This window comes from Drosophila erecta, unplaced genomic scaffold (genome assembly GCF_003286155.1).
Source record: "Drosophila erecta strain 14021-0224.00,06,07 unplaced genomic scaffold, DereRS2 tig00000000-arrow-pilon, whole genome shotgun sequence".
Lineage (NCBI taxonomy): Eukaryota > Metazoa > Arthropoda > Insecta > Diptera > Drosophilidae > Drosophila > Drosophila erecta.
This window is the reverse complement of record NW_020825194.1, coordinates 8,463,414-8,485,241: the sequence shown is the minus strand read 5'-3', so window position 1 is coordinate 8,485,241 and position 21,828 is coordinate 8,463,414. Positions and strand designations below refer to the sequence as shown.

General features: G+C 46.9%; 1 protein-coding gene across 12 annotated transcripts; it reads left to right on the top strand.

Moving 5' to 3' along the window:
* The first annotated feature begins 233 nt into the window (after nt 1-233).
* Nucleotides 234-20,353, top strand: LOC6555075 (diacylglycerol kinase theta). 12 transcript variants are annotated; one of them, XM_015153400.2, is made up of 17 exons: nt 234-352; nt 2,984-3,912; nt 9,776-9,855; nt 9,933-10,035; nt 10,355-10,461; nt 10,527-10,611; nt 10,674-10,874; nt 11,506-13,020; nt 13,500-13,805; nt 13,862-14,291; nt 14,357-14,678; nt 14,743-15,190; nt 15,321-15,500; nt 16,358-16,643; nt 16,725-16,881; nt 16,947-17,054; nt 17,969-19,297. In XM_015153400.2, the coding sequence occupies exons 2-17, from the start codon at nt 3,801-3,803 to the stop codon at nt 18,221-18,223; spliced, it is 4,695 nt and encodes a 1,564-aa protein (XP_015008886.1). In that variant the 5' UTR covers nt 234-352; nt 2,984-3,800; the 3' UTR covers nt 18,224-19,297. The 12 variants fall into 12 exon arrangements, with proteins under 12 accessions (XP_015008886.1, XP_026831779.1, XP_026831778.1 ...); XM_026975978.1 differs by lacking the exon at nt 11,506-13,020 and having other exon boundaries at nt 236-362; nt 14,743-14,972; nt 15,042-15,190; XM_015153399.2 differs by lacking the exon at nt 11,506-13,020 and having other exon boundaries at nt 238-352; nt 14,743-14,972; nt 15,042-15,190.
* Nucleotides 20,354-21,828: the final 1,475 nt, after the last annotated feature.

Sequence of the window (21,828 nt, the reverse complement as noted above, 5' to 3'; positions counted from 1 at the left end):
GTTGATTTCATTTTTATTTGGGGGGCGGGCGCCAGAGAGCATCCTGCCTGCGAGCGAGAGAGAGCGAGCGAGCTGGTTCTCTCTCACTAACGGGAGCTCCCCAAAATTTCCCCCTGTTTGTTGTTGGGCTCGCACGCACACAGGAATTTCGACAAACTCAACACACTCGCCGTCGAGCGAGAGGACGCGATTGGCACCAGGGCGCGTGCGAGCGGGACGCAGCGAAAGCGCCAGGCGGAGCAGCGGCGAAGGCAGCGATAAAGGCGCTGCGCTGCGAGAAAGTTGCAGACCCGTCCGCAGAGCGCACCATCGTCTTCAGCGGAGCACACACAGCAGCTAGGTGTGCTCTTCCGTACGTAACGGTTGCGGATTTTCACTGGATTTCCATTTCCACACAGCCAGCACACAGGAAAATTCTCACACACTCGCAGCGGAAAAGTGCACAAACGGCGTGGAAAACTCGGGGGAAATCACGCTGAAAACTCGCGAAAAGCTCGATTCAACTCCATTGCTGTGCGTGTGAAAATTTTCCATCCGGTGATGGAAAAAGTCTGAAGTGCGGCTAGAAAAGAAAAACGAATGGAAAAGCAGCAGAAGCAGTAGCAGCATAGTGGCAGTGTGAAAATCGAATGTGCAAAATTTTGCAGCTTCAAAAATGTATGGTACATAAAATTTCTCTCTCCAAAATCGCGAGTGTGTGTGTGTGCGCGTGAAAATTACGTTGTCATATGTGCCAAGTGCCAAGAGTTTTCCAGGCCCAACTTTCCCAGCCAAAGGCAATGTTTCAACAAATTAACTCCTTCGTTTGATTAGCAATGAAAATGAAAAAAGACAAGGCCACACGCACTCCGTCCAGATACATACATATATATTCGCATATATACCAATCAGATATATGCATATATAAATATATATGTATATATGTGGTGGCAAGGAATCAAGCCGCGCCAGCAAAAGAAAGAAAGAAAAAAATTCTCTATCTATTGCGATTTGCTCATGCGGCCCGAAAAGAGCGAAGCGCGCAGCATTGGGTGGCAAAAGTGGGTGGTGGGTGGCAAGTCCAGGGGGGGCAGTGGGCTGGTTGGGCGCCACCACGGCCCCAGTGGGTACGAAGTACGGCTGCTTTGTCTACAGTTGTAGAGTGTGTGTGTATACACAGCCTCTGAAATCTATATATCTCGCTTTTTGGGGCCCCCCATTAGCATCCATAATTTTCCATTTTTTCTCCCGCTGCTGCTTCTCCCAGCCCAAAACAAAACAATAATTTCCCTAAGAAAAGCAAAGCCGCAAAGTTTTCATCACCCACCATCCCGCCACCCCCCTCCCAGCAACTTGCCCCGCGTTCGTCGCATTTGTTGCAAAAATATTGCTCGTTGTGATTTATCCTTAAACTTGGCCACTTTCGTTGAACCGCTCCGTCGTGGTGGAGTTGAGTTCGGGCGAGCAAGTGTGTGGTGGGTTCGGGAGTGCGCATGTCGCCAGGACATCGCCTGGTGGCCAGGATATATGGACACGGGAAACGGGTCCTGGACATTCCACGTCGTCAGGCTGGCTCCACACTCACAGTTGCGGTACAAATAATAGTACCGTCAAGTCCAAGTTCACAACTGATTGCTCAAGTTCGCAGCACTCCTTCAGCTGGCAACTCCACCAATAGTATGTTCCTCACTTAGATATTCCTTCATAACTTTGAGGGAAAGCAACCATTTCAGCTATGCATCTTCAAACTCAATTAATCATCATAACTATTCTAATTTAGGGGTAGGGGTTTTTCTGCAGGCATAAACGATTGGGTTGAGATCAATACTTTATAGGATACGGGAAATCGAACTTAAGTCAATGTGTTTTACCCAATATCAAAGGCACAGTTTGTTGTCCCAATAGATAGTTATAGAATTATGAGCTTGGGACATAATTTGATGGAAAATCAATGGTGAAATCCTGCTAAGTCGTATACGTTAAATAAGGACCAAGATCCTTGCGCTCGAGGGCCATTATGCCGACCTTAACTTTGCGTATACACACAATGTGGATTTGTGCGCCTTCCGTTAGCTATCGTTTATTGTCATCAAGTTGAAAACTTCAAGTGTCGTTACCTTTGTTTCCGTCTATTATTAGGACCTGTATGATATAATGTTTGACTGGATTGTCCTTGGCCATCCCCGCTGGCGGTGGGTGGCCTTTTCGGTGGGAGGGGGTGCTGGGAAAGTGGGTGGCGGTGGTAATTGGTTCATCGCAGAACATGTTGCATACTTGAGGGCGCCGCAGCTATGGAAATTGATAGAATCGCCTTGGCTGGGGGAAACTGAAGCAATGCAGTTTGTTCTAGCTCCCTCTCTTTCGCTCTCTCTCTCTCTCTCCCACTCTCTCTTTCTCCTTTTCCCTGCTACTCCCTTTCTCTTTTCCCCAGCGGTACACGCTGTTGATATCATATTTTTGCCACTTCTATTATTATATTGATGTCTACTACTTTTTTATGATGCTCCAAGAATACTGGGAACTTTTTTACCCAACTCACCACGCATGACGCGTGCCTTCTCTCTCGCGCAGCCCACTCTCTCTCTCTCTATCTCTCTGGCTAGCTTTCTCTTTCTCTCGCATTTCCCTGTGGAAACTCCCGCTCTTGTGGATTTTATTATCGGGAAACGTTTTCCTTTCATTTTTTGGCTCTGCTGTTTTTTCTTTTGGGGTGTGCGGCGCCCACGTATCAGCGCAGGAAAGCGGAAAGTGGAAAAGCAAAGGAACGAGCGAAGTCGAAGAAAAACATTTTCCGAGCTGCTGCTGCTGCTGCTGCTGCGACTGTTCGTATTCGGTTGTAGTGAAGTGAAGACCGCCCGCCGAGTGAAGTGTGCCTACGTGTGTGTCCGCGACTGTGTGCAGTGCTATATACAAAATTCAACTGGAATATGCATATATATATTTCAAATGGCACACATAAATGCAGAAAATTTCTAACAAGCAATTACCCAAATTTTTTGTTCAGTGCAGCGCCAGAAATTGTAAATAATTAAAACAGTTAAAAACTCACCACCAAAGAAAGTTATAAACGAAAACGCTTAGCCAAACCAAAGATGCATGAATATGAATCCAAACAAATATGATACATAGCCAATATGTATATAGAAACTAGTAAGGATAAATAGAGTTCAAAGCGAGGAATAACACCGATCCCGGCAAGCAAATGTCCGGATAAGGGAGCCGCTACCTGACCAATGGATGAAAATGCAGCCGTCGTCGCCGTCACTTTCGCCGTCGTCACTATCGCATCGCTTTTGTCAGCAGCAACAGGAAAAGTCGGAAAAGCATCAGCAGCACCAGGAGAAGCACCAGAAGCAACAACATCAGCAGCAGAAGGAGCAGCAGGATCAGAAGGAGCAGTCCTGCCACGCCCACGCCAATCGAACGCCCTCGGTCGGTACGGCAGCGCTGCCTCAGCTGGCGTCGACGCCCGCACCGGCAGCAGCGGCCTAAATTGCCAAACCGCCAGAATCCCACTTCGAAATAGCCCATCTACACAGCAGCAGGCGACATTGCAACTGCAACACATACTGCACTCGCAGCAGCCGCGAATACTGCTCATATAACTGCAACATCGAGAGACCTTGCCGCTGCAAGCGCAACAGCAACTTCAGCCACTGCAGCTGCAACAGCATCCTCCAGCAGGAACAGGAACAGGAAGCACCAGGAACAACCCGCTACGCATAAGGCATAGGGCATAGGGCAGCACAAGGAGGCGCAGGATAGACCGGAAGCAGAAGAAGGACAGGAAGTGGGGCGGGCTGCGGACACAGGCAAACAAAATGGCGGATGGTGGGCATTCATTCGTGAAGAAGACATTTCATAAGCCAACATACTGTCACCACTGCTCGGATCTGCTCTGGGGCCTCATCCAGCAGGGCTATATCTGCGAAGGTAAGTACTGAACTTGTACCACTACTTTACATCTATTCGATGAGATCACAGTATAGCCCACTCTCCATTTTTCTTATTTATTGCGTATAAAATTTTATCAGAAAGGGAAATCTTATAAGATAGTCGGAATTATTCTTTCTTGAAAAATTGCCTATAGTGTACCTCAATTCCACTGAATTTGAGTTCGTCCATCAGTTCTCGATTCAGTCTCAAGTTGTAATTAATGAGCACTAAACAGAACCGAGAAAACGCAGCACGCAAATCATCGAACATCTTCAACGCCAGCGGCAGATGTAAAAATACATTTCGTCTAGTTTTGAAAATACTTTTTAAATTGCCATAAACTTGGAATGGAAATGCGGCCGCCGATGATGTCGATGAGGATGAGGCGGTTGGGGTACACAGACTTGCACAGAATAGCGAAATATAGGAATCTTATCATAAAATGATTAATTCTACAATTATATTTGGGATAGCACAAATGAACAGCAGTTCCGGGTGAAAGTATATCTTGACATTGGAAAAAGATATGCTATTGATAAGTGAATAAGGTAATCTAGATTATCAGAACCGAAGATAATTCATAATGCGTTTTCCCTGTGAAACTAAACAATTCTCCTCGTGCAGAATGATCGGCAGACCCGACGTCATCGCCACATGACCAATGGGTCATCTACGGCTTGTGTGGATTGTACGGATCGTGTAGATTGTATAGATGGTATAGATCGCATAGATTGTGTGCTCCGACAGGGGCAGCATCTAGTTTTGGTGTGTAGTATGGTATAGGGGCGGCATCATCGGGCTATTTGCGGCCGATAAGTGTGCGCGTTTGAACTTTTCCAAATTGTGCGGCTGTTGGCCGTGTCTGCCGTGACGTGAGCGGAGCGCCAACGACGTCATAGACAGCTCCGATTCGCTGTGTAGATATATGTATGTTTGGCTCGTCTATATGTACATGCGGGTTTTGTGCCATTGCCATGGAAATCTATAGTATGAAACAGAGCACATCACTCGCCCAGCGCAATTCAAGTCGAATCGAAATGAATTCGCGGCAGGAACCAAATCGGATGCGGAATCCATCGAATTGTGGCCACCAGACTCTCCCAATGGGAAGTGTGTTAGGCGCCTGGCATCATGATGAATATTCTTCGCTTTTCCTCTGTTTATTTGTGTAATTTCGTTCTCGGGATTTGTGGCTCTGCTTGTTGCTATTATTATAATTATCGCGATTAGCGCTTGCCATTTTCTGCGGACCCAGTTTACAGTTTTGCCACTTCGCAGATTTCCCACTATTAGCACTATTAACACTCTAATTAGATGCAATGTGCTCATTTGCACAAAATGGAACAAACGATATATAATGTATATTATTTCACTTTGAATGCATACTTACAGATTTTTAAATGTAATTGTGTAACACGTAAATTCATTGATCTTTTTAAGGTTTGTGATTTACACATGACTAGCACTAGCAATAATTAAACATACTCGCATATTGCGAAATACCTCAATTGTTTTTGAAAACAAACTACATATTCCTGCATGGCCATTTATAGACCAAGCTGTTTACATCTTTTTGGTCTTCCTAAGCGGACCATGGCTTGTTGTTCTGTGCACTTTAATGGCCAGTGCGAGGGATCATAAAAGCTATCTCTAAGTGAACAAAACGAGATTCCATAATTGCACTCATTCGCTTATTCCACCATATAGCTGGCGAATTTATGGCCCGTCTGGCAGTCAAAATTGCCGAAATTTCACATTGTTTTCTTTGCACTTGCCTATGACATTTTCAGTGCATTTTGGCGCTGTTTTAATGGCGGCCAAAACAGCCCATATTTTTATTGAGCAGTCATGCCAAATAATGTACGTGAGTGCCGCATGAGGAGTGTGGCAAGTATGTACTGTGTGTGTTGCATACCCCCGGGCGTGTCGTTCATTAAGCATACGCCGCGTTGGCCAGCCAAATGAAAATAGTGCAGAGGCGTCGTTTCTGAAGTGGGCGGATGATTCGAACTGCCGTCATAAGTGAGTTGCACATCCAATTGGACTCTAGATGGAGCTGGAGCTGCAGATGCAGCTGCCCACGCATTTGGCCAGAAAAGTACCAGAAATAGAGCTCAGGCTCTCTGAGTCCCGAAAGTAGGTCAAATGCGAAATGCACTCTCCTATACATACATACACAAGCACACAGATGCACACGCACACACACAGTTGCAGCGCAGGCCGCAGGCGAATTTTCAATTGGTTTTCCAGGGGAAGCGGAGAAGCGGACTGCCACAAGAGCAGCAGGTGCGCACCCAAATCAAATTGGATGCATGACCTGCGGGAGGGGTGTGAGTGTGGGCAGTGGGTGGTGGGTAGTGGGTGGTTGGTTGGTTGCCTCAGCTTGGAATATCTACAAGCCGGTAGCTTGTAGCTTGCGCTTGTAGCCATGAACCATCCACCTCAATGCAACACAGAGCCCCAAACTCAAACCAAAGCAACCCCATTCCCACCGATCCGGATCCGAATCTGAATCCGAGTGAGGTGCCCCTGCCGATAGCAGCGAAGGGCTAAAAGTGCGTCATCAATGGCCGCCATGGAAAATGACGACGATGCCAGCGGAACCGAAAACCAAGTGGGGTGCGGAGTGTGGGGTGTGGGGCGTGGGGTGTGGGACTGGCGTTTTTGGTATGGGGGTGATGAATGGAAGGGGGATTTGCCTTGTTAATTGCCTCGTTGTCGACGCTGTTCATTCATAACCAAAGTGAATGGAGAACAACGGCAGCAGCAACAAAGGGCAGCCCTTCAAAATGATCAAAAAATAAGCTATAACATGGTTTCTATACCCAATTAATAGTGCAAATATTAATGAAGCCCATGTAAAATGTATATGTTTAAGATTAAAAAGAAAATATTATTTGTCCCTAAACACATATGCGAGGTAAATGGAATCCTGTGATCTATTTACAGCCACCATCAATCATGTTTGTATGTTCCAAACACATATGATTTTGTTATATACCCTGCTCAGATAGAGTATAATAAACAGACTTTCGGGGTCGTCAGCTTGGCTGGATCATCGCACAGAACGGGGGAAGTAGGGGAATGCGAAAGAGCGATAAAGAGGAAGGGCAATGCTGACGTTGCAGGCCAGCCGGAAAAAATCTCCAGTGGAAGGCACTTCCGACGCTAATGAAATCAAGCCAAGACCGATTAAATGTCGGTTAACCAGGGCAAAATACAGATATAACACAGATATATAAGACGGTGTGGGAACTGAGAAAGTAGTCATTTAAACTCGTCACACCTCCCTTTTTCTATGGGGTCTAAAAATATTTGCAATTAGCTCGAGAAATAAAAATACATGTTCTTTATAATCAGGAAAAGATAGGAAATCGAATTAATATTTAAGTGGTAGTTAAAGTAAATAAGATACAACTGTGCTCTGGCAATGAAATCCAGGTATTTAAAGTTTTATATTTTCAGGTGCGTGGAGAGTTTTTAAAAAAATTGGTCACATTTCCGCTGAAGACACTCTTAGTAAGAATACAAGTTTAGAACAAACCAAGTGATTCAGTTCGAAGTAATTGGTTTTATTTGGAATTTTAAAGCTTTGACCCACTTTTTTCGCTGTGCAGAGACATTTCGGGGATTTTGATTTATGCGTGTTTGATATGCGTCATCCAACTGTCTCTTTGCGAATGTGTTTATGTGTGCTCTTATTTATTATTAAGCATGTCCAGCTATTTTTAATTCAAGGAGTTCTTCTTCTTTAGCCTCTCTTCCTGTTTTTGGCTGTAGATGTAGATGTAGATGTGTGAGTGTGTGTATTTTGGCTACACCTCAATTGAATTGTATAACTCTCCTCTGGGCAAATATCAATTTTAATTGTGCTTCCTCTTCACGCACTACGCATGTCAACTTGTGCGTATTCAATTGTCCCTAACCTCCAACTCCCTCTGCTCCTCCTTTTTGTCCTCCTGCTTCGTCCCTTTTCCACGCATGCATGTGTATTGGTGTGTGCTTTAAATTTGGCTTTATGCTGCTGCTTCTTCTTGATACTCCTTTGTTATTCTTGGTGTTGTTGCTTTGGGCGAAGGGAAAAAGGGAAATGCGAAGAGAAGCTAAAGTAAAAGTGTGTTGAGTTTCCAACCCAAAATTTCCCCACACACACACACAAGGCGAGCAGAAAGAAAAGCATTTCGAAAATTTCCCCATGCGTTGGCATCGCTGTTTGTCTGCTTATGCTTATCTACACAAAAAACGGTAGAAGGAGGCAGAGAGAGCGCGAGAGAAAACACACAAATTTTGCTGGTATACATAATGCAGGCATGCAACAAAGTGGAAAGTACCGAAAACGGACAAAAAATACACCGATTTCAAGCGCTGACCCACAGGGCGTATACATGCTCAGCTGTTGCTTCTGCAATCACACCGCCCAACCACCCAGCACCACCCAGTGCACGTGCAACAAAACAACAACAGTTTGAAGAAAGCCACAAGGCAAAGCCTCGGATAGAGCGAGACAGCTGGCTGGGCGAGCTACAGTTATGTTCTGCATTCGCAGCTGCAGCGAGCGTCACGTTTGTCCTTCTCCATCTCTCTTCTTCGCTCTGCTTGCACTGCTTGACGACTGCCCGCTGTTTTATTTATAAAACGGGCCAAAAACTAAAGCACATTCACGAGTTCATTCATGACGTCAGCACTGCGCCTCAGGTCAGCGGCCTAGTTTTCAGCTTTCTCTCTTTTCCCAACCGCCGAACGCCACCCGCCGTCCCCTGCCACTCCCCCCCCTGCACACACAACGATAATTATGCACTTACATACACACGAACGCAGCAAGTGTTTGTTTGTGTACACCGCCCCGACTTTTGTCTATGTGTAAATACAACTTTTACGGCGGGCTAAATATAGAACTATGATATCTATGTTAAGATTGCTGCACACAAAACGAGAGCATAAATGCATATGTATTGTTGTAGCAGGAGCAGAAGGTAGTGCGTTTTCATTTTTGGCTGGCATCGTAAAAAACGGTGCCATTCCTTAGGACTTAAGACATTCCGAAGTAAATTTTAAATACCATAGAAAAGGAACTGAAATATAGGACATGTAAATATGAAATATGAAACATTAAATATGAAAACTTCCTCAAAAGTGGTTCCAATAATATCATATCTCAAAATATGCTCATATCTGTTTCAACAATGGGGCTTAACTTTTAGTCCAGGTGATAGGGAGAACGGGTCGGCTGGAGAGCGGGCTTAGCTATCTGGTACAAGTGGGAGAGGGAGATACGCAGTCGGTTGCATTACCTTGGCCACTTAGCTCAGAGCTTGCCACTTGCGTCGCCCCCTGCCACGCCCCCGCTGGCGCCCTGCGGGCAACTTCAATGAATGTGCCGTCGTCCGTGAACTCGGCAACTATGAATGGCATGCAGGCTACCAATGACGCGGTGACTTTGCGGTTGCATGCAGCGGTGGAGCACAGGGGGGGTCCCAGGGGCCCATTTAGCATACAGTTCTCTCACAGGGCTGAAAAGTATCTATCACAAATCACTTGCTTTACCCTTTTCTATGCAAATTTAACATTTGCAAGAATTGATAGAATTTCTGTTGATTTATTAGCGATCCTGTTTTTTATGACATAAAATATGGATTTTAAAGTTTTATAAATATTTAAATTATTTAAAAATGTAAACTGTCTTTGGATATTACGTATACGCAATATTCGTTATATTTTTCAAATATCGCAGGATATTACGTATACGCAGCGGCACCCAGCCAGTTCCCATTAGATAAGCACTAGACATTGTGATCTCATTGATATAACTTCTGAACTACTGCCAGCACATTGCATAACCACGTCTCTCCTCCACTTTCAGTTTGCAACTTTATCATTCACGAACGATGTGTCAGCAGCGTGGTAACGCCCTGTTCCGGCATCGCTCCATGTATTATAAAGGTACGTAGCCGGCGGCGGAGCTCGCATTCACAATTCAGAACGAATATAGCTGTCATGTGTCATTCCATTCCGCACAGAATCCCGTTGCCCATTGTTGGTCCGAGCCAACTCATCACAAGAGAAAATTCTGCACAGTTTGCCGTAAGCGATTGGATGAAACGCCAGCGGTGCATTGTTTAGGTAAGTGACAGTATATATACATCAGTCCACTGTCCTTCTTTTTCCTCCCTGATAATGGGCGTTCGCAGCAGTCGTTTTCCGTGTCAGTCACTTCTGTTCACCTGCGATCCATTGTTCGAGCCATCAAGCGCATTTTGTTCTATATAGACACATACCTTAACCCCGTAACACACCAATTTCCATATGGTATTGCCATAAAAGTATGCTACGTTTTGAGTCATACGGGTTAAGCATCATTGCACGTTAATCAGCCAGTTTTTAGGATACCTATTTGTTTGTCCCAGAGATGCCACATATCTAATAATATATCTCTTCGCAGTCTGCGAATATTTCGCGCATATTGAGTGCCAAGATTTTGCCGTGCCCGATTGCACCGAGAATGCCACGTATGTGCCGGGCAAGGAGCTGCTTAATGTGAAGCATCAGGTGAGTGCGAGCGCCGCTCTGGTGAGGATCGGCCCTGCATAATGGAGTATGTTGCTCAATTACAGCATCACTGGCGAGAGGGCAATCTTCCATCAACGTCCAAATGCGCTTACTGCAAGAAAACCTGTTGGTCCTCGGAATGTCTCACTGGTAGATGACTCCTATTTAAGCAATCCTATGATTATTCACTAATGTTGGAACTTTGTGAACAGGCTATCGCTGCGAGTGGTGTGGCATGACGACCCATGCCGGATGTCGCATGTACCTGCCAACCGAATGTAATTTTGGTATTCTACAACCTATCTACTTACCTCCGCACTCAGTCTCGATTCCGCGCACGGAGGTGCCCATCGAGGCCATCATCGGCGTCCAGGTCAAATCGAAGACTTCGCTCGTGCGCGACTACTCGTGTCGTAAGTACACAGTCCTGATCCGGCCACTGCCGGATCTGCTGCCATCCCAGCTATGACTGGCCCTGTCAAAACCAAAATCCTAATCAGCCAGGTCCTACACTGATAATAATCCTCTGAATGATGCCAATTATAATCAGTTAAACTGATTTTTATAGAGATCATTGGTTTCCTGATTGAGGAAACACCGATTATTGTTGATATTGGCTTGAAGGTGGCTTTATTTCTCAGTGTAGGCCGGTGCCACTCACCCTCTATAGCGATGTAGCAATACTCACCCACTCCCCCCAAAAGTTGCTATCGATGTTGTGTTGTGTGCACACTCCGATCACTGAAAAAAAAATATATAAACCGAAAACTAGAACAAGAACTCCAACGATCAGATACCATATCGCTCCAGCTCATTCAGATCATGGCAGACCATCACTCTATCTATCTATCACTCCACCAATCCCACCAATGATTTTCCTCGATTCTCCCAATACTTTTTGATTTTTGATTTAGTTTTCGTTGTGTTTTTTCTTTTCTTTTCTTTTTCTCTTTTGGGTTTAATGGATACGTTTTATAAACGTTTTCGGTTGATTGATGATGTGTCTATCCACTCTATGTGTGTGTGTGTGGGCTCCACCGGCAGCCAGTCCGGATTTGAGCTGCCCGCTTCCGGGCGCCGAATCCGCTTCGCTGGCGGGCCTGAACCTGAAGGAGCTGCTCGAGCTCCACAGGCAAAGGCTCGAGCAATCGAAACAACATTTTCTCCTTTCCACGCCGCCCACGCCCACCTCCTGTGGCTCCATCTCACTGTGCCACTCTCCCACGCCCTCCTCGCTGACAGTCGGCGAGACGAGCAACGAGGCGGAGCAAGATCGCGAGCGGGATCAGGACCAGCCAGAGGATGAGCCCGAGGAGGAGAACGAGGAGCAGGACAGCGCCCTGCAGCTGACCACTTCCACGTCGAATGTGATGGGCAATCTGCAGAAGTCGCCCTCGGCCAACTCCTCGCTGCACCTGCTCTACACGAATCTCTTTCGGAAATTGGGCCAGGGCAAGCGGAGGCGGAAAAGGGGCAACAGCGGCGGTGGCCTCTCGCCCAGCGAAGATGAAGACGATGTGGACGGCGGTGTCTGTGATATAAGCGGTGGCGATCTGAGCGATGACTACGACCACTGCGACGTCGCCCTGCGACGACGATCTCTGCGCAGCCGGCAGCCGCGGGACGTCAGCGAGACGGACTACCATGGTGATGCCGAGGCGGAGGCGGAGGGCGAGACGGTGCCGCGGGAAAGCTGCTACGAGACGTCGGACACGGGCGGCGAGCTGACCAATACGGATGACCTCGACAGCAGCCTCAATCTGATCAGCAACCTTAGCTATAATAGTAGTAATAATAGCAACGCCTCCAATGTTCCTGGTGGAGCAAGTGCACCCGCCGCCGGGAATACCGCCAACGCCACCACCACTGCCCCGGGAAAATCCGGACACGCCTTGAGCGTCCAGGGCGGACGCCAGCAACCCAAGACTGGGGCTCTGGCCCAAATTAAGCCCAAGCCCAAACCCATACTCATGCCCAAGCACAAGGCGCAGGGCAAGGGCGGCTCCCTCAGCTCACCGCTGTCCAACTCCAACTCGAGTGACTGCTCCTCGGCCTCGCCCTCCGCCCCGGCCACGCTGCTGCAGCTGTCGCCGGTGGGCAGGAGCAAGTCGTTCCAGGAGTCGGCGGCCATTACGGCTGTGTCGCGCTATAAGAAGTACGGACGCGGCTTGTTCCAGCGCCGACGCTCGAAGAGATCGCCCAAGAATGCGGTCGGTGCGGGCGGCAAAAGCAACTACAGCCTGGACAGGCTGTCGCAGAATATCGAGATCACCATCCAGGACGAGGATGGCAACTACCATCCGTACGACGACAACTATCACATGCTGGACGTCACCGATGTGGACGACGATGTTGGCTTCGATGATCTCTACCTGGACGACCGGCCGAGCGGGGCCAGTGATGATGTGGCCTTCGCCGGCGACATCAGCGACGGCGGGGCCAGCAGTCGATCGCGGGCCAGTGACGCCAGCGATGGTCATGTCCTGGGCCGACTGCTCCGCCAGGTGCGGCAGGGCCTCTCCGTCGGCTGGCGCAAGCCGCGCTACCAGAAGCGCAGAGGTGACTAGCCAACCGTACTCCTTTCACTTCTTTCTCTCTCTCTCTATCTATCTCTGTCTTTGTCTCAGTCCCTGCTAACCGAAAGGAGCTGGGTTTCCAAAGGACCTCAGTTTGCGCTAACCACTCTGTTTTGGTTTTTGTTTTGGTTGACCCGTCCCCCGTTTTCTGTTGAACCACTTGGCCATAACCCACTAATCGCTAACCATCGAACCACTAATCATCCGCACCATTCCGCCCCACATTGCAATGCCACTAACCATTAACACCGACATAACCGCATGATGAATCCTCGGAAGAATATGTATTACATCTAAATGTAAATGAATTAACCTATTTTGAGGAGAAACGATTTAATGCACATTTTTCTGAACGTAACTAAGTATCTAACACCAGGCCACGGCCGCTTTTGTTGCTACTAAGCAATGTGTGTCCCAGTGAGGAGCCGACCAGTTACTGACCCACATTTCCGTGATCTCCAGCACGCAGCATATCCGAGGAGTTCAGCAGCGGCGACACACCCCGTTTCAAGGACGAGGAGTCGGCCAGCAAGGCCGAATCGGGACATGGACCCAGCAGCGGTGGTGCAGGTGGCGGAGGCGGAGGCGGATGTGGCGGAGCTAGCGGATCTGGCGGAGCTGGAGGCTCATCCGCAGCTGGCGGCTCGGCATCGGCTGCCGGCGGCTCCTCCGGTCACTACAGACCCGATTCCGGTTCCGGCCACAAGTCGGATAAGTCGGAGAAGGATCGCGAGAAGAAGGAGAAGGAGCGCGAGGAAAAGGATATAGGTGCGAACAGAGTCTGGAATAGGGAAACTCAAAACCTAAACATTTATATCCCACAGAGATGATCAAGGTGTTCGATGGCAACAACTCATTCCGACGCCAGCAGTACCGCGTGATCATCGTGCAGCGCACCTATACGCTGGAGCAGCTGCTGACCACCGCGCTGCGGGCATTCCACATCACGCGCGACCCGCAGGCCTTCTATCTGACCGACCTGTACGCACCCGCCGGCATGGAGGACACTCCGATGCTCGATCCCACGCCCGTGCTCAACCTGGTGCACCTGGAGGGCAAGCGACCGGCCATATACCTACGGTTCCACGACCGTGACCGTGGCCATGTGCGCGTCTACCCCGGCAAGCTGCAGTGCTCGATGCTGGAGGATCCCTATGTCAGTGTTCCTGTAGATAATAGCACAGTTATTAAGGATTTGATACGCGACGCCCTGGACAAGTTCGGGCTGCAGGATAACCAGATACAGGACTACAGGTAAGTCCAATGCATATGGGATTGGTTTTAAGCCGCCTATAACCCGTGTCCGTAATCCTCGCCAGATGCTCGGAAGTGTTGCTCGATCGCGGCGTGACCGAACGCATTTTGTCGTGGAACGAAAGGCCCTGGGATATTATGAAGCAGCTGGGCAAGGACTCCATTCGCCAGATGGAGCTCATGCGGTTCTACATGCAGCACAAGCAAGATCCGCATGGTCCCAATATCGCGCTGTTCGTGGGCAATCTGCCCACCGGTCTCTCGCAGCGCAACTACGAGCAGATCCTCAACAAGTACGTGACCGACGAGAACAAGTTCATCAGCATTGGACCCATCTACTACGAGTATGGCTCGGTGGTGCTCACCTTTGAGGACTCCATGAAGGCGGTGGGCATCTATAAATATATCACTACTCCCATGAAACCCAACTAATGGGATACATTCCTTGCAGGTTCGCGCCTTCTACAATCTCCGCGAGACCATCATCGAGGACAAGAAGCTGCTGGTACTGCTCCTGCCGAACATCGAGCCCAGCATGGTGCCCTCGGATGTGAGACCACTGCTGGTCTTTGTCAACGTTAAGTCCGGCGGCTGCCAGGGATTGGAGCTGATCTCCAGCTTCAGGAAGCTGCTGAATCCCTACCAGGTATTCGATCTGGACAATGGCGGTCCTTTGCCCGGGTACGTTCAACTTATACACTTGTTTATGTACCACCCACTTATCTTCGACGCATTCTATTATGCCCTTAGATTGTATGTATTCCGGCAAATAACCAACTACAAGATTCTGGTTTGCGGCGGAGATGGCACCATTGGTTGGGTGCTGCAGTGCCTGGACAATGTAGGCCAGGACTCGGAGTGCTCCAGCCCACCTTGCGCCATTGTTCCCCTGGGAACAGGTAAGTGACAGCCACTTACATAAGTCACCTGCTAACCTAGATGAACTCGTTTAAATACATTGCTTAAATACATATGCATCATATCATATATTTTAAAATCCACTCACTTATCCCATCGAATCCCCTCAAGGCAACGACTTGGCGCGCGTTTTGTGCTGGGGCTCCGGCTACACCGGCGGTGAGGATCCGCTGAATCTGCTGCGCGACGTCATCGAGGCGGAGGAGATAAGGCTGGACCGCTGGACGGTTGTCTTCCATCCGGAGGACAAGCCCGAAGAGCCGGCCATGAAGGCGCCCTCCCAAACAACCGGTAAGAAGAAGAAGGCACACCAAGCACACCTATCGCAATCGCAACAAACCAATCAGCATCATCAATTACCGGCTCTGACATCGAGTGATATATCAGGTCATTTGGTGTTTTCAAAACTTCGTTCGTGTGTTCTTTCTCTACGTTACATACTCGTAAACCCGTCTAGTGTCTAACCCTTCAAGAAACCGATCCATTACCTGTCCCAGTCCTTGACCACTCCCAAAATGGTGTATTTTGTGTTGTTATTAAACCTGTGCTTTGACTAAATCCCGGATGCGGCTGTAATATTTCGCTGATTACACGCAAATCCAAAATAATATAATATATAGATATTCCAGGCTGTACAAATGTAGCATATGTAAATTGCAAAAGCTATCCTTTTACTAACTTGTTTTTGAGAGATGTATCCAAACTCTACTTGGTAATACTTTGTAGTTACAGGAACAGAGATTCTTAACACTCCCTCTATAAATATTAAATATATTATAACATAATTTTGTCAACTCCATAGCGCTCAAGATAGTGGCACACTGAAATGCACAAAAATAAAGTCTATCCCCAAGAAACCCCAAAAAACCCATTATGTAAACCACAAACCTAGTTTGGTATCTGATGAGAAATGCTGTTTAGTTTCGATGTGTAAAAATATCCTTGTAGGGATTTGCATGTCACCAACTCCAGGTAAAGTAAATCAGCTCAGACACTACAAGGTTCAACCACTGATTAGGTAAATTAAGCCATGGATATATAATCAACCTCGATGTTGTCAGTTAAATATTTGGTGTCCTGTGTGTCGATGTTTCATCCAAGTAATATGTAAACCGAAGATGACTAAACGATCCTGGCGTTCCATTCAGGTGGCGCCCAAAACGAGGATAACTCCCAGATCTTCGTGATGAACAACTACTTTGGCATTGGAATAGATGCGGACCTCTGCCTGGACTTCCACAATGCGCGTGAAGAGAATCCCAACCAGTTCAATTCGCGGCTGCGCAACAAGGGCTACTACGTGAAGATGGGACTGCGCAAGATCGTGGGTCGCAAGGCTGTCAAGGATCTGCAAAAGGAACTGCGCCTGGAGGTCGATGGCAAGATTGTCGAACTGCCACCCGTCGATGGCATCATCATCTTGAACATTTTAAGGTACCTATCCTGTTATCCAGGTCTTCTTTAAAATGTAACATTCCTGGAATGCATGCTGATACCATTTATATCCATTTCCAGCTGGGGCAGCGGTGCCAATCCCTGGGGTCCTGACAAGGACGACCAGTTCTCAACGCCCAACCATTACGATGGAATGTTGGAGGTGGTCGGTGTGACGGGCGTGGTCCACTTGGGTCAAATCCAATCCGGAATTCGTACGGCTATGCGCATAGCTCAGGTAAGCACGGAATGCTTTGTTGTCGATTAAACACCTTATTCTCAATGTATGTACTTTAACTTCAGGGTGGTCATATCAAGATACACTTGAATACCGATATGCCCGTCCAGGTGGACGGTGAGCCCTGGATCCAGAGTCCCGGCGATGTGGTCGTCCTGAAGTCGGCCCTCAAGGTAAGTGGCTTCTTTCGGATTTGGCCTCCACTTTGCCGATTCCCTGCATGTATCTGATGTTTCTTTGTTCTACGGCATGCTGGCTTCTTTAAAACATATCCTCATTTCATATTTAAGTTGACACAGACATAGCATCTAAGTTCACGTCTAAAAATGCTTTTCTTACCTATTTATTGAGTATTACGAGGGCCACACGTTTAGTTTTCCATTCATTTCAATTATTACACCTTTTAACAAGAACTAACTTAGTGAAAATCCACAGAGCATACAAGACAGTTGAAATTTAGATATAAGTCATACCTATAGGCACGAGAAAAGGAACCGCAATTGGGATACAATACTAAGAATGCCTGTAGTTTTATTTCTTTAGTGCAATGGAGACCAAAAGTAATTGTTAATAAGCTAAACAAGATGACAATCGGTACTAATACATACTGCAAGACCTAGAGCGATATTCTTTTTAGTCAAATTTAATAATGCTACTAAAAATTTACAAGTATATCTCATTTAAACGGATCCGATTGTCATCGAACTTGGAACAATGTAACATTTTGTCTGCGTGTGCGTTGAATATGCGTGTTTTGTATGTTAACTTTGTAATTTGTCCCCTGGTAAATCCCGCCCCTTGTGTCGTAATTAATTATTAGAGCACACACCAATTGAAACACCCCGAGCCACCCCCTCTAACCATGTAAAATAGCCAAGTATTTTTCTGCATTTTTCATTTGTTAATGGCAGCTCAAAAGAAAAAAAAATATTTATATGTATACAAAATAATAATTGAAAAACTAATGAAATCGGCAAAAGAAAAACTGTATGTAGTGTTCTAAAATGTTTCTTTGTTTGATGTGCGTGTGATGTGCCTGTGTGTATGTCGGATTTGACCATGTGTGTGTTTTACGCTATATATTTAGGCCACCATGCTGAAGAAAACGAAGAGTAAGCGCCGCCTCACCGAGCCTCATATCTCGCCTGCGGTTCTGAGTCTTTCAGTGGCTCAACAGGGATCCGGATCGGGATCCGTGTCGGTATCGGGATCCCCGCAGTCCCAGTCGCAGCAGCAACTGCAGCAGCAGCAGCAGCAGCAACAACAGCAGCAGCAGCAGCTGGCCGAGAATGGGGAGAAGGAGGCTTCGATGACTCTACCTGCCGGCTTTGGCAGCACCTAGAGCTTGGCTACCGGCCTGCGATATTGGTTCTCCTGTTTCAACCCATAAAACCAGATAGTCAGATAACACTATAATCCCTCAGAAAAGTAACCCATAACAGATCAGCAGAGAAAATGGCCAAATTGTAACCAGAAAATCGAATATTTAAACAAGAGCAAAACTCCAATGCGCAAGCAAATTAAAGTCTATCTTCCAAAGGCGAGAAATAGCATTAACAAGCAAGCAAGAAGTAAAAAAATTAAATTTAAAATACAAATAGCTGTAAATAAAAGTTGGTGCTGTCAAGCTCTAAGTACTTTGAACCACCACCCAAGATGAAACACACACCACCCACCAACCAACCAATGAACCACCCACTGCACAAGAAAACTGTGACCACCGCTGTTGAACTTGAACTTAGCCAACTGAAGCCACCACTATCCACCTCAGTACACCACGCCACACCACACCACACCATGCCACACACGCGAACACACCACACCGCAAGCCACAGCGCCTAGAAGTTGTCTACAACATTTTTAATTAATTTATATGCGATAGTTTTCTTTGATTTCCCCGCTTGGAGGAACTTGATCGAATTTTGTTCCATTTCCGTTTCCGTTCCGTTTCTCAACTGCAAGCTTTCGTAATCCATCATTCAGTATCGAAATATCTATAACCGAAACCATTTTGTTGATTGAGTTCCGTTGCATTTTGCCTGATTTCTCAGCTGGCTTTTGAAGCACTTATAACGAATCTAAGCTAAGGCAAGCCAAAATTATTTCCTTTACGTTAACGCTCTATTTTCTTACTCTCTTTTTCTCTCCAACCAAAATGAAAATACACAATATCACACGAATACCAAACAAATGCTACAACTGATATCTATAAAAAATCGAATTTCTTAACTAATTAATGCACCGGACGCTTTAAATTTCAAAACTTTTCTCTATCTCTATCTCTAAATACCACCGTTAAAAATGAAATGTCAAATGAATACCGTTAACCGCAGGCCACCATGTTGAAAAAGAACAAGCTGAAAATGAAACGCCGGAACACGGAACCCACCATGATGGTGGCCGGCTCGGCCGCCCCCCCGCTGTCCCTGGCCCTACCGCCCAGCGTGGGCGAAGTGGGCGTGGCTGGGGAGGGCGCCGAGGGCGACGGCGGTACGAACAACACGGATTTCTGAATATGGTACAGCGAGCGTCTGATTTAACGTGCTAATTCCAGCGCAGAACCAAACTGCATCCCACACCCCACACAGACCACAGACCCACCCACCCGCGAAAAGCCCACCCGATCCCCCCACCCAATAGCAAAAGCAGCAACAGAAGAAGCAAAAGGAGCAGGAGCAGAAGCAAAAGCCACTAGCCATCTCAGCAGTCCATAGTCCAACACTGAACACCAAACACCAAAGAGCTGGCAACTCGAAAATCAAAAGCTGTAATCAAAATTACTTGTATAAAGTCTCCAATCCACGGTATTAGATCGGATTAGATGAAAGATGATCAGTTAAGCAGCTCAGCGAACCCGGCCGCCTTTCCACGGTCTGAAATCAGTACGTTAAACTCAAACAGCTCGAACCAACACTGTCCGCCCGCCATTTGCAATTTCGGAGAATGTAGAAAGCAGCAAGATGCGCAGCGGGCAGACATGAAACAAATCCAACTCAAATGTTAAACAATAGAGGGTATTTATAGTAAAGAAAAGAGATTTAATTGAAGAACACTCAGCAATAGTCTGGCCAAGTTGTATCAAATTCAAGTTCAATTATGTTCCTTCTCGTTTTGTTCCTATGTAAGCAACAGCAGAAACCGATTAGTGATACCGTTAAACAGAGAGAAGCGCAAGCAGTAGTGGAAAAGAAACAGGGAGAATGAAACAGAAAACAAAATGAAGGAGTAAAGCTAAAGCTAGAGAAACCCAAGAAAACAAAACAAAAAGTACAAAATTGTTGAAAATTGTTTGTTATAACTAAATGAAATCGCGTTGAAACCAAGTAAGCACACCCGAATTACGACAAACCAAAATGAAATCAAAGAACTAAAGCTATGTATTACCAAGTAGGTAAATAATGTTGTGTTCCAGCGAACCCCCGTGTTCCGAAACCAACGTTAAAAAGGATAAAAAAAAAAACACCCAGCCAGGTCAAAATACAAACGTACAGCAGATGCGGGAAAATTTATACGAAACTTTTTTATGTTGTGGATCGGATCGATTCGAATCGCGATATTGAAACTTTTGAGTGGGGAAAAAGCTGCAAATTGCATAGTTGGCTACACTACTAATTGGGACGATTAAATTGGAATCCACAGGCGGGCCTAGCTCGTCCTGTGCGCCATTGAATTAAATGGGAAAAGACCTTTGGATTGTGCAATTGGTATGAATTTTCTCCGCTGCTGTGCGTCCACCAAAAAGAAGAAAGTGAAAATCCACGAGAAATAGGAAAATGCATTTTTCGAGCGTAGGCAATGGCATCGCAAGTATTTCACCTGCATTTGTCTAAAACAAGAAACCAAAAAAAATGAAAGAAAAAACCAAAAAAAACCAACTTATTTTGGATATCAAATCCGCCTAGAAGAATGAGAGTACAGAGGAGACACAAAATCCGAAAAACTACAATTTCAACTTTAAAACGCTTATAAAGAAAACAATTTTTGAAAGTTTTATAACTAATTTTACATTACGTCTTATGTGAACTACACACCACACGCCACATGGTACTAACAACTATTTATGTATGTAGTGCTAGTACCAGGAGCAGTTGAGTATCGCGGGCCAGGGAAGGGTCGAGTGCGGATCCCTTGCCCCAGCGGCTATTCGCCTGCGCACTCGGCCCATCCCTGGCACACTACACCAAGCGACGACGTGACCCAGCTGGGTGCGGGAATAGCCGGATCCGGCCATCAAAAACCGGATAAACCATTGAGGGCGGGACGCACTCGGCTGCAGGTCCGCCGCCCAAACAAGGTCACACCGAGAGACACATGTCCACGAACAGACCAGAGTTTTTCCCGCAATCCATCAGACACGCACTGCCATGGAAAGGTCACGGAAATCGCATGGCAGTGCTCACCAAAATCCAAATTCAAGCCCATTCTGTCCTGGCTCCGCCCCCTTCCGATTCCGTATGCGAATTAGGTGGGGGTGGGGTGTGGGGCGGACGGGTGGGAGTTTGATCTTTACACAAACACACGAAACCAAACAGAACACCACCACCCTTTGCGTTCGGCAAATCACCTCCGGCTGCGATTAAGGGGCTCAGTGCCAGGGGTTAATCGGAGCACACTCGACCGATTTCCGTGACATACGTCTCTAGCCAAATCCGGCAGAGATCGGAAGACACGCCCGACACCACCAGCCGTGGGCTATGCAATGGATTGAACGAAACATGCGCCAGAGCCAATTTTTATATTTGACCATTAAGAAAAACCTATGATTTTGCTTTACGATTCGACCCACTATCATCCGAGATTGCGTAGCCCTCGGCGTCCTAGGCGGCGCGGCGTCGTCATCCGGACCATCCTCCAGCACGCCTTCCAAAATTGGCGTTGACTGGATCGATTAGCCCCCAGCAAATTGAATCGCAGCCCGCAGGAGATTTGGTTATTATCGCCTCATTT

What these genes read in the sequence shown, in the direction of transcription:
- LOC6555075 (XM_015153400.2), top strand. Translation starts at nt 3,801, where the DNA reads ATGGCGGATGGTGGGCATTCATTCGTGAAGAAGACATTTCATAAGCCA. An exon ending in AACCAGATACAGGACTACAG is followed by an intron (nt 14,292 to 14,356) that starts GTAAGTCCAATG and finishes AATCCTCGCCAG; the next exon opens with ATGCTCGGAAGTGTTGCTCG. An exon ending in CGGCTATGCGCATAGCTCAG is followed by an intron (nt 16,882 to 16,946) that starts GTAAGCACGGAA and finishes CTTTAACTTCAG; the next exon opens with GGTGGTCATATCAAGATACA.